The sequence below is a fragment of the Cyclopterus lumpus genome, chromosome 17 (genome assembly GCF_009769545.1).
Source record: "Cyclopterus lumpus isolate fCycLum1 chromosome 17, fCycLum1.pri, whole genome shotgun sequence".
Classification (NCBI taxonomy): Eukaryota; Metazoa; Chordata; class Actinopteri; order Perciformes; family Cyclopteridae; genus Cyclopterus; species Cyclopterus lumpus.
This window is the reverse complement of record NC_046982.1, coordinates 6,085,482-6,100,735: the sequence shown is the minus strand read 5'-3', so window position 1 is coordinate 6,100,735 and position 15,254 is coordinate 6,085,482. Positions and strand designations below refer to the sequence as shown.

The 15,254-nt window shown below is 40.3% G+C and overlaps 1 protein-coding gene across 1 annotated transcript; it reads right to left on the bottom strand.

Moving 5' to 3' along the window:
• Window positions 1-10,852: 10,852 nt before the first annotated feature.
• LOC117746300 (solute carrier family 22 member 13-like) lies at window positions 10,853-15,028 on the bottom strand. The gene is made up of 10 exons (XM_034555350.1): window positions 14,654-15,028; window positions 14,467-14,570; window positions 13,588-13,742; window positions 13,322-13,490; window positions 13,113-13,233; window positions 12,869-12,963; window positions 12,221-12,435; window positions 12,012-12,120; window positions 11,018-11,221; window positions 10,853-10,910 (listed from the first exon to the last, which is right to left on the bottom strand). Exons 1-10 carry the CDS (start codon window positions 15,026-15,028, stop codon window positions 10,853-10,855), a joined length of 1,605 nt encoding a protein of 534 aa, XP_034411241.1.
• Between the last annotated feature and the right edge of the window lie 226 nt (window positions 15,029-15,254).

The following is a 15,254-nucleotide window of genomic DNA, read 5'->3' as shown; positions in this document are numbered from 1 at the left end:
CCTCAAAAGAAAAGTGAGAAACCGCAGGAGCAGAAGCCAGCTATACCTCCAAAGCCACAATGGACAAAATCAGTAGTTGTAGAAGAACCACATATCTTCACTGCTCCCGAACTCACTTGCCATATGAAAGACAACATGAAAAGCGCAGTGATTTCTCCAAAACAAAGCAAACCGTTTCCTACGCCCTCTCCGGATAAACTACAAAGAACCATCAAAATCAGTAAAGAGACCCTATATGAAACATCTCACCAAAACTGTGTTGAAGTATCGCAAGTCTTAAATCAAACAAACGAACGTCTACCAACGGACTCAAAGTCTCAGGAAACTAAGAAGAAAAAGAAAACACATACAGGGAGCAAATCCGGCTGCCAAGTAATGATGTCCAACAGCACTGTGGAGCAAGTGGAAATGGAGAGAAATGTAATACAGAAAATCAATGCAGCTGATGAGATACAAATGTGCATGAAGAATTATGCAGAAGATGGTAAATGTGAAATGAACATGAGCTTGCAGGCTGCTCTGCAGAACTTTGAAAGAAAGGAAAGTGACACGCGAGACAAAAGAACCCCTTTGTTGTCCAAGAAAGTAAATGTAAATGACCATAAACAAACCAACACAACCAGTGCTCAACAAGACAAATCCCCTCCCAAGAAAGAACTCAACACTGATGACGCACTCCAAACATCAAAGACCAAGAGATGCCTTGAACAGCAAAATGACGTCAAGGAAAAGCAACCCAAACTCGAGGATAAAGTTGTTTTAAGAGAGAAGAAATTAAAGGAGACAGATGATGAAAGACGACAAAGACTTTCGGTCCACAAAGAGGAGATCATGAAGGGAAATGTGACAGCAGCTATGGAAATCTTTGAAAATCTGAGGAAACGAGAGGAACTCCAAGGAATCCTGTCTCAAGTGCAAGACATAGAGGGAGATGACAGCAGTGTAGATGTTGGCTCCTTCAAGACCTTATATGACACTGTCCCCGCTTGGATGGTTGCACCAAGTGGAAATGCAAAGCAAAGTAAAACGGAGGAAAAGAAAGTTGAAGTAGAGACACAGGACGATGATCTCGAAAGCATCTCGTCAGTCGAAACTGCATTTGAAGATCTGGAAAAGGCAAGCAAGGAAATAATGAATCTGAAGGAACAAACATTAGCAAAACTTCTTGACATTGAGGAGGCCATTAAAAAGGCTTTGTACTCTGTCTCCAATCTGAAATCTGAGGCTGACATTGCAGGGTTGTCAGGACTATTTGATGAATCCTTGAAATCTGAGCCAAACTTCCAACCTGCCAACAACATCAAGAAAATAAGTGTTGGGTCAAGCAAGGCCAAATCGGGTCAAACCAAAGGAGCAATTTTGGATTCAAGTCCTTCTAAACAAGACGTGCACAGAAAAGTCCACAACAAGCCACTCATCAGACAGTCGTCTTCCCAGTCTTCTCCATCATTCATCTCCATTCACTCGGCTGCCAGAAAGTCTGTTGAACAACCAAAGGCCCCCATGTCAACATTTAAACCAAAAACAGAGGGTCATTCTAAAAATTGCCATGATGCAAATAGTGATCTCAGACAGAAGTCTGCTGCCGATGGAGCATCAAAGAATGGTCACAGTCCGGCACATCGCAAGGTGAGTGTGATCGAAGTGAAAACGGCTCCGGAGGAACCCGCTGGAATAGTTGGCACAAAGACTGTCAGCGAAACCTACGAAGAGACTGATCGCTATGGCAATGTATTCGTTTCATCTGTGACTTCAACGTTTGTCACCAAACAGTCCGAAAGTAAATCATCAGCACTGTTTGAAGTAGTCGGTAGTCCCGCCAGATACGAAGTCATGACATCGCCATTAGTTCGAAGATCTGGTCGCCCTTTTGAAGATAAAGTGTTGAACCCCACCAATGAGGAAGGGACGGTGTTTGTGACATTTAGCCAACCAAAGGAAAAGCACTAAGCAAGACATGCAGTGCGCTTTCCTGCCCTTTAGGAAAGCAGTTATTCCATTTGTGTATTTATTACAATATGTTTTTAAGAGAAGGTTTTGTTAGTCATAAAATTGATATTATTAAATAACTAAAATGTTGCATTTTAATTAAACCATTTTTTGTCTTATGGATTTTATACTGTAACCACATGTGAAACTGTTAAGTTCTTGTATTATGCAGTTGATACTTTATGTTCTGTTGTGTACATTGCCAAATAAACAATAGTTTAAAAGTGATTTTTATTCTCTCATTATTATTCCACAACTTTTAAATCTGAAGGTGAACTAAATATGGAAAGTTATTATATCAATATCAACAGCCATTGATGTTGCGCTACATACAGGTTAGCTTGCAGTCGTGGAATTTACAAAATCACCCCTTATGCATATTCTCTAAATTATTTTACCAATAGATAATAAAGAAAGGATAATTGTTTATTGTTAACAGATGATATGTGATGATAAAGTCTCAGAGTCTTTGGCGCTTGGACTCTACGGGGAGATTTGTAATTGAGGGCCGTCTGCCCCGATCAGCAACTAGATAAATCCCCCGTGGAGTCCAGACCTGGTGGTGGTGCTGATGAGGCAGATAGAATGATGGCGTTGATGGACCAGCGAAGACTGGTCGGAGATGGGGAGGTGGAGGGGTGCGTAACAGCAACGTAAATGAACTGAAGGTAGAGAGACAGTCATATTTCAAAAGAGACAGCAGCAAGATTGGCTAACGATGTAATTGTTTTGTTGTGCTTATTGGACAGAGGAAACCAGCTGATCTAAACAGCTGGTGTCATGATTGACAGCCCCGAACAATGACAGCAAGTAAACAATTAGTGAGCATGCGTGAAAGATGATAGGCAGATGTTTGAGAAATAAATTACGGAACTTACGCTATAGCTTCTTTACTTTTGGAAATACACTTATTTGTTTTCTGTGGGAGAGTTAGAAGAGAAGACCACTCTCATATGTATGTGCTAAATATAAGCCAGCAGCCAGCTAGCTTGCCGAAAGACAAAGCCTGGAAACAAGGGGACACAGATAGCCTCGCTCGGTCCGAACATAACAAAATCCAGCACCCTTAAAGCATTATTAGCATGTTACCTCTTGTTTGTTTAAACCCTTAAAAACCACAGTGTAAAAAATGCTTCTTTTTTATAAGGGGGAGGGGAAAACAGTTTGCCTTCATCAAAACAGAATAATATGCCCTCTAACATTTCCACAACTGATACAGAAATAATGTTGGAGAACTTAAATGATGACAGAAAGGCCAAATTAATTTAAATGTGTTACATAAAATACCTTAAACTGAATTTGTTTTATCATCATAGTTCGATTCACCTGCCAAGGATATGTGTTCCGCCTGTTTGACCCCTGTCTATCCAATGGAAAAAATGGTGGCCAATAAACTTATCCTGCACCGCAACTGTTTCTGCTGTATACATTGTCAGAAGAAGCTCAGGTGAGATATTTTCCACAGTATAATAAAGTTACACAGATCAATTGTTGTAAAAAAACACCCTAATTAATACAACACATACATTGAATGAAAATTATAACATGAATGAGCTAAAACATTGTAAGAGGGGATGTGAAAACTAGACATTTTGTTATGACTATTGCAAATGTCCAATGCTTTGCAATCATCTGCAGCTGATCTAGCACAAATAAATCATATGATGAATGAAACTATCTGATATTAGCTTTAGCTGTATATTATAAAATACTTTGTTTTACTTTATTGCAGCATCCACAACTATTCATCTCTTTATGGAGAGTTCTACTGCATTTCTCACTACCAGCAGCTTTTTAAAAGATCAGGAAATTATGATGAAGGTTTCGGGCACATGCAACATAAAGACCGCTGGCTTCAGAAAAATAAAGCCAAAGATGAGCCAGCACCTGCATCCACTCCCAAAGTGACAAAAAGCAATTCAAACATGTCTGATGGATCCAGAAAATCCTCTGCTGGTGTGTATGTAAAAAATGTGCCTGCAAGAGAAATGGTTCACAACAGTGGTGCTGATGTTAAGGGCAAAAAAAAAATGAGCTGGCCACCAGAGAAGAAGACTCCTGGGTTTAATCCAGCACAGCGATCATACGTGAAGAATACGATATCTGACATGGGCAGAGCATCGACTGCAGAGCGTCACAAAAGTGACAACAACCAAATAAAGATCAGCCATGTTGGAGAAATGAGAGATAAAGGGAAGGCATTGTCAAGCTCCTTTACTTCAGGTATCAACGAGCAATCTAAGACAACAGGCTTTACCTTAGGTGAGAAGTTGCCATCGGAGCAAACGAAATCCAGGAGTGATCCAACCAAAGACAGCGTCTCCTCGACAGGACTTAACTTTTCTCTGCACACCGTGGAAAGGGGAAATCCTGTCACAAACCGGAAATCTGGAGAGAAAAACGTGGCACCCACTTCAAAAACCAACAATCAAACATCTAACAGGCCGGACATCTATCCAAATAAAGCCAGGAAGTATGTGCGATTTGCTCCAAAGGTTGATGTTGCTCAGTATGACCTATCCTCTCAACTGACCACAGAAGCCAACGATGAAGAGCACAGGGAGCAGTTTTCAGACCAAACTGAACAGAGCAAAGTCAATCATTCCAGGGATACAGAAGAGGGCAGTGACAAAAAGAACCAAGATCAATTGTCATTCGAGTTCGGCAGAGAACAGCACGAAAGTGGGGCACAGCTTGAAATCCCTGAAAATAAACGCCATGGAGAAACAAGCAGTACTTTGAAAGAAAGAGAGCCTGTTGTTGAAGTGGAGGGAAGTCAAGAGGACCCACAGACTGATATAACGGTTCTGAATGGACCTGTAGGCAAGGTTGAGGAATCACTTGATACTCAGAGTTTCAGTGAAACTTTTAATTCAACTCAAGAGGATGTGAAACATCAAGAGTCATGTGAGGCATCGCATGTCATTCCAAGAAATGCCGTCAACCCCTGTGAATCAGAAAGTCTAAGCCCTCCGCACAGTCAATCAGAACATGTGCATGGAGAGGAGGCTGGTCTTGGGAGGAATACAAATCCGTTTGAAAAGACTGAGTCGGCCAATGACAATGAAAATGGCAGAAGTCAGAAGAAGCCTGTCGTGAGAACAAATTCTCTGACGGGTTCTGCAAAACCGGCTGAGAAGACAAAAGTCAAACTGGGATCCTGGTCCAAAGGAAAGAGTCCTTTGTCCAAGCTCTTCACATCAGGTGGAAACGACAAGAAAAACAAGGTTGAACCAAAAGTTGTCAAACCTGGAGGTGGCCTCTTGGGAAGACTGTTTCAGTCATCCTCGGAGAAGGCTGAGGATGACACAAAAGTGTCTGCGCAAGATGAAAGAAATGACAAAACACACGATGATGACAAAAAGAGAGAGGAGGTAAAAGGGGGCGTTACAAAAGAGACACAAAAGCAGGGCTACGAGTCTCAAGTACCAGCTCAGGAACGAGAGGCTGGAGAGCAGATAAAGGGACAGTCTTGTTTTGCGGAGCCCACAATGGAGAGCAACACAGAGCCATCCAATCTGCACAGGACTTCAACAAGTGAAACAGATTACCAAACAGCTCCAGATCAAACTGATGAGCATGAATCAGATTTACAAAGCAGTGAGTCTACAACTGTAACTGATCCTGGAAAAACTGAGTCTAACAATCTCCCCAGTACTGGGGAGTCAGTGAGTCAAGCATCGGAGGAGTCAATCAATCAGTTAATAGCTGAGACAAGTGGTGATGACAATTTGAGTGCTCCATTTAATGCAGATTTTTTGGGGCACAGTGTCAGTTCAGCCCCCGATGATCCGTTGGCCATTCAGATAAATACTGATGTTTCTGCTCAAAAGCCAAATGAAGTGTTTGATGCATCAGACGAAGGAGGAAGAGACCTGATCGCCGAAGCGCTTCTTGAACCCGATCCTGAACTTCTTCAAGATTCCTCTAATCCAATCTGCCCCAGTGATACATGTGTATCTTCTATCATGGAAGATGCTTCCACTGATACTTTCAGCCAGCTTGACGCTCACATGATATCGGCTGAGAATGACGCGATGCTTGTCCTGACGGATCATCTTATCGTCCCTGCTTCAGCAACCGTGAACCAAGATGAGGCAAGGACCTCAAGTCCTTCCGGTACAAACAGCCAGACAAGGGAGCAGGGTGCAGCCTTTGACATGTTTGGCACAGACGACACTCCGTTCACTCAGCCACCTGCTGTGGAAGGTGCTTTTGCTTCTTCAAACCAACCGCCCGACTTTCCGGACGACATCTTTGGAGTTAGTGATGTCTTTGCGGTGCTGCCATCCAGCCCAGCCACCTCTAACTCCCTGAATGATTTGCTTGGTTTAGATACACCTTCTACTGCTGCTCCTTCAGCTCAGACAGGTCTTTTTGCTGATGACATCTTTGCATCAGAACCGCAGTTGCTGCCCGTGTCTGAGCCAAGTGATGTACATTTATTTGTGGGTAGTCGTCTTGTGTCTGATAACGACAGCATTGAGCAAACATCTGAAAGCCCTGCCACAAATAGTAGCTGGATGGATGATTTGCTCGGGTAAAAGGAAGAGTTTACATGATGTTATACACATCATTGGAAAGTACCCAAAAAATATATATAAATAGAGATGTTTTCCAAAAATATATATTTTTTAAGACTACAGACATGATAACCACTTCACATTAAATTAGTTTTTAAAAAGCACATGGAATATTGATTCAATTTACTTTTGCCTTTTAATAAGAAATCTGTATCAAACACAATCTTTAATAAATTGTGTGTGGTAATTACAGCATGTGTCTTTACATTACTGATGGAAAATGAATCCAATTTATGACATAGATGTGATCTTTTTCCAAAGTTAATACAAAGAGAAGTAAAGGATGTAAACATTTTTGAATAACTTTGTTTTAAAGTTTTAAATGTTTAAATAGTTAATAAAGTGGCAAGAGTACTTACGAGGTGTAATTTGACTGTAAAATGTCTGTATACATAGAAAATAAAACTATAAATTCTGATATGAAATGCTTTGTCCTACTGTTAATCCTTCTGGAATAAAATTGCAACTTTAAAACACTGAGGGAGTTTTAATCGATGAGCTCTTTAGGTTAAACTACATTTAAATGTCAGACCGCGTCCAGGGCAACCCCTTTTCTTATGAGAGCAATTGTTTGACATTTTGGGAATTACACTTACTTTCTTCAGGCTGCCTTCACACCTTACCTGCTTAGTCACCTTGTTGTTTGTTGTTCAAAGCAAAAGGACAAATTACAGGTTTTTTTAATAGCGTATGTCTTAGCATGATTTAACATGCATCGGCTCATGGCAGGTGGCCCCCACCCAGAGCCAGGTTCTGCCCAAAGTCCTGTTATGTTTATTTCTCAGGTACAGCAATGATGTACAGGTGCATGTTGAATCATCCAAGAGTTGTCGGAAACCAAAAAATGTGTTTGTACCTCTTCACCAACACCATTACTAACAATTCAATCAGCTTTAGAATGGAGTTATTCACCCCTCCATAGATCATAGTTCAATTGGAACTTAAGGTAGTTCAGGAAGGAAGACTCTCTTTACATGACGGGTCATGCATAAGTGTCTCAGTGATTACGCAATCAGCTGATCTGGGGGGCGTCCAATTTTAAGCGACCAATTGTCACTATGTCTCTAAGCCAATCAGATCGTTGCTGTCAAACTTTAGAGGAGTTCTCTGCTCTGCTCTCAGTTGTCCTTTCAGCTCGAACCTGAATGCGACCTCCTCCACCCCAGTCACCTCCAGGCAGCAGGCAATCGTACTCCTCATTCAACAGCGGGGGGCAGCAACTCCATTCTTTACCACCACCAGTGTCTGGACTCCAGGGGGGATTCTGGTTTGTTTTCATGGGGTGATGTAGATAAATAGAGATGAGACACCTCTGCTGTTCAGGGTCATATTGACCTGCTCACTCAAAATCAAGACATAAGAATTTGTAAACCTGCATGTTCAATGCATAGCTGGAGTTTGCATCACATTCTGCCCAGATTTGTATGTCATATTTAGACGGTTTGGAAGGCATGCATTGTATAAATGGGCCGCAACCTCAGACTGCCACCAACCTTTTATCCATTGTGACATTAGGAACTGGGTTATAGAGGTGGGGAAGACCCTCTACCCACGTGTCCCACACGGTCCTAATAGCTGCCAGCTCTTGTCTCACGATTATCCAATTGGATTACTCTGGAGAAAATGTGAAAAGTCTCCAGAGACATGGTGGCTCAAAATATGTCCCTGCTTGTCTCTGCATCCCACAGGCTGGATGTCAATTCATCCTTTGACTTATAGACTCCAGCAAGGATAAGGAGCCCCACATATGCATGTCAATGCGTTTCATCCAGCTCCTTCCACTTCTCCCCCAAAACACGTCTCCTGTCTAGATTAGTAATTTCTAGAATGACTTTCTGTAATGACCAGTTCAAAAGCTGACTTGATGTCTGTGACACGAGTCACCGCCATCCTGGTGTGGCCTGGCACTGTCTTTATGATATTTTCGTCAGACAGTCTCGGCTGACGTGTATTGGGTGAGGATGATCACTGTATTTCATGATTTTTTGACACAAATGTCTCGCTTGGAGGAACAGGTATGTCACTTTCCTCATCTGATGGTTCATAATCATAATCCGAATTGACCTCAAGATGGTCTTCATCTTCAGACACATCCTCTTCTATTTCACTCTATTTCACTGTCAAAGATGTGCTCTAGAGCCTCCAGGGCTGTCATCCTTTTGTTTCTGTTGCTCATGTTGTCCTACAGTAAGCTGCTGAGTATGTATCTGCAGAGTGTAATGTTGATAGGACTTCTAAGCAACCTTCTTGTGTGGGCGGAGTTTTCCACCCACACATAGAAAAGAAACCCTTACCTTAGTGTTCCCGGTCCAATGAAAGTGTATTTAGGGGGAAAGTGAGAAAATAAGAAACATTGTTTAGTCTGGAAAGTGTGGTTCACATGGGCTGATGGGCACATAAGCGCAGGATAGAGTTTTTTGTTGTCATTTTCAAAGAAAGAAATGGTCTAAATTTGACATTTTCTCATAGCCTCCACTTTCACTGCCGGGTCAAATTGACCTGAACATCATCTCTGTAAAATAAACCTGAGGGGGGGGGGGGTTGCAAATACATGTAAAATATATATTTACGTTGATTACACTAATTAAGGCAAGCGGAAGAAGTTTCATACAGTTTTTGCTTGTCAATGTCGCCTCCCATTGTCGCCACCTGTCGACAATAAATCAGTTGAAGTGGATGTCCCTGGTGTGTCGTTGTACCTAGTGTTTGTCAAATAACCTGGTGATCAGCACACCGGCATGCAGTCCGCAACGGTGAATATTCTACAGCTGCATATAAATAAATCCGTGGACCTTGAACTGATCTGGTGGCCTCGCTCTGCTCAAATGCAACACAATCACCCGCAAGCACCTTGCAATTTCAATAATTAACACATAATTGCTGGACATTTTTAGATGTATGTGCCAGGTGTTCTCTGGGCTGGGAACAACTTGTTGCTTTTTTGCGAGCTTTAGAGGACGCTGTTACATTTTGACAGAGCAGGCGACCTGATTTCCCCTTTCCAGTCTTTGTGACGAGTTAAGCTAAGCAGCTGGTGGTGGCTTCAAATTCAACATACAGACATTAGGAGAGATTTTCTCAACTAACGCTTGGCGAGAACAAGTATTAACTATATATTTCACTTCCTATTCATTTCTTGTCAATCTTCCAAAGAATTGATTGCAGATTTGTATTATTTTTCTGGAATCTGTAAGGGAAATTAATATTTCTACCTCAGTACAGTTAGTATGTACCCACGTATTTTAGACAATGTATTTTTACCCTCATGTGTTATGAAATATGGAAGTAAATAGCCAATCTGTCATGTTGATGAGTAAGACAGTCCCATTGAATAGAAGACAGCAGTGTTTCGTCTTATGAAAGGATGTCCATGTATATTGTTAATCACCTTGGAAAGGCAGTTTGACAGTTTGCTTTATTTTTAGAAACGTTATTCACATACATAGAGGCATTCTTAATGCTTACATTATGAACACATGATTTGTATCATGTATATCTGTAAAGTGTTAAACTAACTCAAAACAATGTAGGTCATCATTAACAGCTTCATTACAACTCATCTATGGACCTCTCCACCACCTACTGCAGAGTCAGCGGAGCACTTTCTCCAAAAGATTCATCCAGCTCCGGTGTCACAAAGACCGATACAGGAAAACATTCCTGCCCACGGCAATTAGACTGTACAACAAAGCACCTCTGGCCAGACCCTCTGTGGACTAATTTTCACTGTACACATTCACATTTACATTTATGTTGATTTACACTTCATATACACTACACATACTTTGCACTTTGCACACTGTTTAAACTTAAATTAATGTTATTCATATTGTATTGTGTATATATATTTGACATATTTTGCACATTTTGCACACTCCGTTTACATTTTATTTGATTTAATTTCCTTAATACACACTGCCCAGTTATTTTTATTCTATTGTATATATATATATTTTTATTTTTTATTTTTTATTTTGTATATATCTGTCATCCCTGTTCTTATATTTTATTTTATTTTGTATGTTTATTTTATTTTGTCTATTCCATTTGGTGTCTGTAAAGTGTTGGGCGCTACTATGACAACAAATTTCCCCTTGGGGATTAATAAAGTATATATCTATCTATCTATCTATCATCTAAATAAAGCTGAGTAATGAAAACAAAAGCTAAAGGCAAGGGACCTTTGAGCCTAGACCACTTTATAACTTCTACACCTGCTTTTGGTCTGGTTTATATGATGTGATGACTTGAAGTCAATACATTCTAGATTTTAAACATGTCTACAGCTTGGTTGATTTGGGATTTGAACAACTGGTTTTGTTTGCAGACGTCCCGTCTCTGAAAGTCAAAGGACAGATGAGAGATATGCAGGAAGCAAATGATAAGACATAAGAGATGAACTTGTCCAATGACATGTCACAATAGAACATATTTGCGATAGTTACCTGTTCTCGGCCTCGTCGGCTGACTCTGGAAGATCTTTGCTTCTGGTCTCAGGAAGCAGGAGGCAGAGCGCTCCACTGACCAGTGTTACACTGCTGAAGACTGTGGTGGGAATGACCCAGTGGTACACAGCCAAGATGTTAAGCAGTGGTGCCAGTAATCCACCAACTCTTGCTGATATGGCTCCTAAAGCTGTGGCTGTTTGTCTGAAAGGAAATGGAAGACATTTCCACATTTGGATCAAAGAAACGTTATCTTCAAAAATAGAAACGCTTGAAACGCTTCAAAATAGTTCACAAAGGGCTCTGACAGAAAGCAGCAGAAGCAGGATGTTCCTGTAGCTGAGAGAGAGAGAGAGAGAGAGAGAGAGAGAGAGAGAGAGAGAGAGAGAGAGAGAGAGCTATCAATCAGAGGGCAGTATAACAAAGGCAATACAAGATTTCTTAGCATACAGCCATAACCGGGCACCCAAAACATTAAGACGTTTTCTGCAGTAGAATGCGAGATTAGCCGTTGACAGACACAGAGGTGCACACCTAATCACAGACTCACTCATGCACACATGCACACACGTGACTTATTGCGTGAATAATAATAAAGGCAGGAGATGCAAAAGCATTGTAGAAAGAACACAAGTGATGATGACAGATAGATAAGCCTGGCAAAAAGAGCAAAAATTTATTTTTTTTAAACCGTCAATAATAAAAATAAATTTAAAAAATAAAAACACTTCAAAGACCCATAAAAGCAAGTCTACAAAAATGTGTTCAAAGGTGTGATTTAAAGAAGTTGACTGATTCTGCAAGCACTGTTTCCCCAGGAAGGTCGTTCCAAAGCCGAAGGGCCCTGATGGCAAAAGCAAGGTCACCTTTAGATTGAAGCAGCCAGAGGGGCTCTATCTGAAGATCTAAGGCCATTGGAGCCCTACGTAAGTTCATATGAACAGTTTAGTACATCTTAAATGCTGTTGCATGGTCTGGAACACATTACACCTACCTAACAGATGTTGGAAACAACTCCTGAATATAAACAGTACATATAGAAGCACTCGAGAGCAGGAAGAAACGTGCTGCAACGACTAAGGACGTAACAGCAATGGCCTCTCCTGAAAAAAAGAAACGCACAAAAACAAAAGGTGAGAACCAGACACACTGGACAAAAACATGAAGTTATCATTTTTTATACAAATGTATAAAGGGGATTACCTTGAGGAACAGCCAGGACAAGTATGCAAGAGAGTCCTCCAGACAGAAGTGTTGCTACGAATAATATTTTTCTGCCAAAAACCTCCAGCAGCCACATACACAGTATATGAGCTGGTATTTCAATAGCACCAAACAACAGCTGTGTCACAAAGATACTGTAGCCGAAGCTTCCCATATTGAAGTACACACAGAAGATGGAAAGATTCAGTGAAAACCTGAGTTTAAAGACAGGAAGGAAACACATTAGTCATGTAGAGGATGAGACCTTGAATGTCCGATATTACATAGCATTAATACAAAATTATCTTAATGTCAATTGCATTATCTGAACATTACCAATGTATAGCTTAATCAGCAAATATTTTATATTAGGCTGTCGTTTCCCCCCGCAGTTCTTTAAATGGCCACTTGAGGCTGGCTCCAAAGGCAAACATTCTAACCTCACAGACCCTATAAATAATGTCCACTTTATAGCAGAAATAAACATGATTACACAAACAAAGGTTTTGGTCCCTTCGCTAATTTCCCGAATTTTGACCATACATAGAGGTTTTTTTGTATTAAAGTAAAAACTAAATAAATAAAAGATTAAAGTAGTGCATGTTTAAGGAGTTAGTAGAGCTCTACTAACTTCTAATTTCTACTTACCATGACAATGTTATGATGAATAAATATTTAGTCAGTACAGGTGATCTGAAAATAACTCTAATGCCTCCTTTGTTCCCAACATCTTTCACAGCAATCTGTAACATAAATAATCTTTAGTGAAACACATATTTATAGATATCAAGCCAAAAATAATACTTTACTAGGATTTGTAAAAGTAGTAATAAGTACTCTTAGGCAGTTATTACCCAACACTATGGATAATGGGGAAAAAAGAGAAATGTACATTGTTTAGAAGAGAGTCTGAAACAGTGCGTTTGTTGATGGCGGCTGCCTTGACAATCAGCTGCTTGGCCTCTTCTGTCCTTCCTCTGCTTAACAGCCATCTGGCTGACTCTGGAATGAACCTCACAGAAGGTAGGCGGAGGAAGTGACACTTCAAATAGTCAATCATTTACAAATATCAAAGACAATACAAAAATAGTCAATGCACACCATATGTAGATAACAACCACTGCAATTGGAGCTGCTGTGATTAGCTGAGCCAGTCTCCAGTCTCTGATGAAGTAGATCATACCAGCGACAACGCACTGTCCAACTGCACCAAACAGCTGAGCCACACATGCTCCCCACGATCTTTTGGAAGGCCCGATCCACTCAGTGGCTGCAATCAGGAAAATACTTTAGTATTATACAATTTTTTATTTAAATAAAAATCAGTCACATTGTGATGTAAAATGATACCTGTATATAGTTCATACCTAATATAATTGAGTTGATTCGATAGCCTCCACCTCCAATTCCCACCATGAACATGGATGCTAAGTATAAGTAGACATTGGGGCATAGTGCTGTTGTTACGGTAAATATGAACAATAGAACTGTTGTAATTTGAGTTGCTCGTTTGCGACCAAACCTGCAACAGAAAGACATTTCAGATATTAAAAAAAGAGAAGTTTCTCTTATGGTCAAAGCACAGAATTTAAATAAATAATGGTGCTAAATGGCAGAAAGACTGCAATAACTTCAAAGCTCAAATTAATAAGCACCTAACTGCACTAATTAAATTAAGTGGGACAGGTTTATTTACTGAACAATAGGTATTTAATATGGACACACAAGGAATATGGAGTTAGATGGAAAGTCTGAATAAAATATGACATTAGTCAGTACATCCCAACTGTATATATCAATAATTCCTAATAATACAATTAATTGTATTAACGTGATCTGGATAAGCAGCATCAAATGGATGGTTGGATTAACCAATGAAAAATTATTCAAATTAACTTAAGGTAGGGTTGCCGATACTTGCTTGTTACCTATATGTTCAACAACACAAAGGTTGATGATAAACAACAAGGTTAGACTTTTTAATACTAACACCTTTTTGTTAGAAAACATAAATTAATGCTTAAGACTTTTCAAGATATGCAGATACACTGATAGTATTTAGTTTAGTGTTGGAAACAAATCTAAAATTGTAAAAAATACTATTTAATAATGGCAGCTGTAAGTGGGGTGTTTACCTCCCACCTGACCTGGGACGACAAGCATAGGTCTCCACCAGGGTTATAACAAATTATAAACAGTAATATTCAATAATGGGAGCTGTGTGTGGGATTATATGATACACTTACGATTCAGCAAAAGGTCCAAATATGATAGAACCAACGAGAATACCGGACATGAACACTGCTTGTGTCACTTGCACCATATTAGCTTGGTCACAAACTAGATCAAACTGCAAAGAAAGAAAGACAAAACACATTTAATAAAGAAAGAATTTCATGACGAATGTCTCCAGTTTCTACACCCATTACTTACATCAGTGACTATGGTGGCGTCATACAGCGTGTCGTAGTACACCCATCCATCCCGGCACCGTGTGGTCTCATTAAGTCCGTACTCCCTGATGGCGCCGATGTCCCAATTCACAGGGAGAAACATCTGACACCTGCTGAAGGTCCCGTCCTCCTCGCGGGGCAGAGTCAGGTTCAGCTGCTCATCTGTGGTCAGGTTGGAGTCCGCCTGAAGGATCCAGTCTGTGTTACAGTGTCGCTCTGGATCGGACTGGATGAAAAGGAAACTTGCAAAAATAAAAGGCTGAATTAAATTTGTAAAGCAAAGTGCAATCAGAGTGAGCTGCTGGAATAACCCAAATTCTCCAATGTTCCTCAGGATCTCTCCAAAATCTGCCATGTTGATATGAGTTAGCTCAACTGTCGGTTGAAAAGTGCTTCAGCGCAGCTCTAACCAATTCCCATTAATGTTTAACCTAAGTGAACTATATATTGATCTGATGACTGATTATTTAATGTAATGAGTTACATGGTTATATGGTTATGTTATGAAGATCATTACGTTGCTTTTCATGTGTCTTTTTGTTTTGACCTGAACTGAACTTTTATTGTAACATCTTTATCTC

Excerpts from the sequence above, each read along its gene's own strand:
- LOC117746300 (XM_034555350.1), bottom strand. The coding sequence starts at position 15,028 with ATGGCAGATTTTGGAGAGATCCTGAGGAACATTGGAGAATTTGGGTTA. Across the intron at positions 12,121-12,220 it reads TGTCCTGGCTGTTCCTCAAG|GAGAGGCCATTGCTGTTACG; the intron begins GTAATCCCCTTT and ends TCTTTTTTTCAG. Across the intron at positions 11,222-12,011 it reads TTGTTTCCAACATCTGTTAG|ACAAACAGCCACAGCTTTAG; the intron begins GTAGGTGTAATG and ends ATTTCCTTTCAG.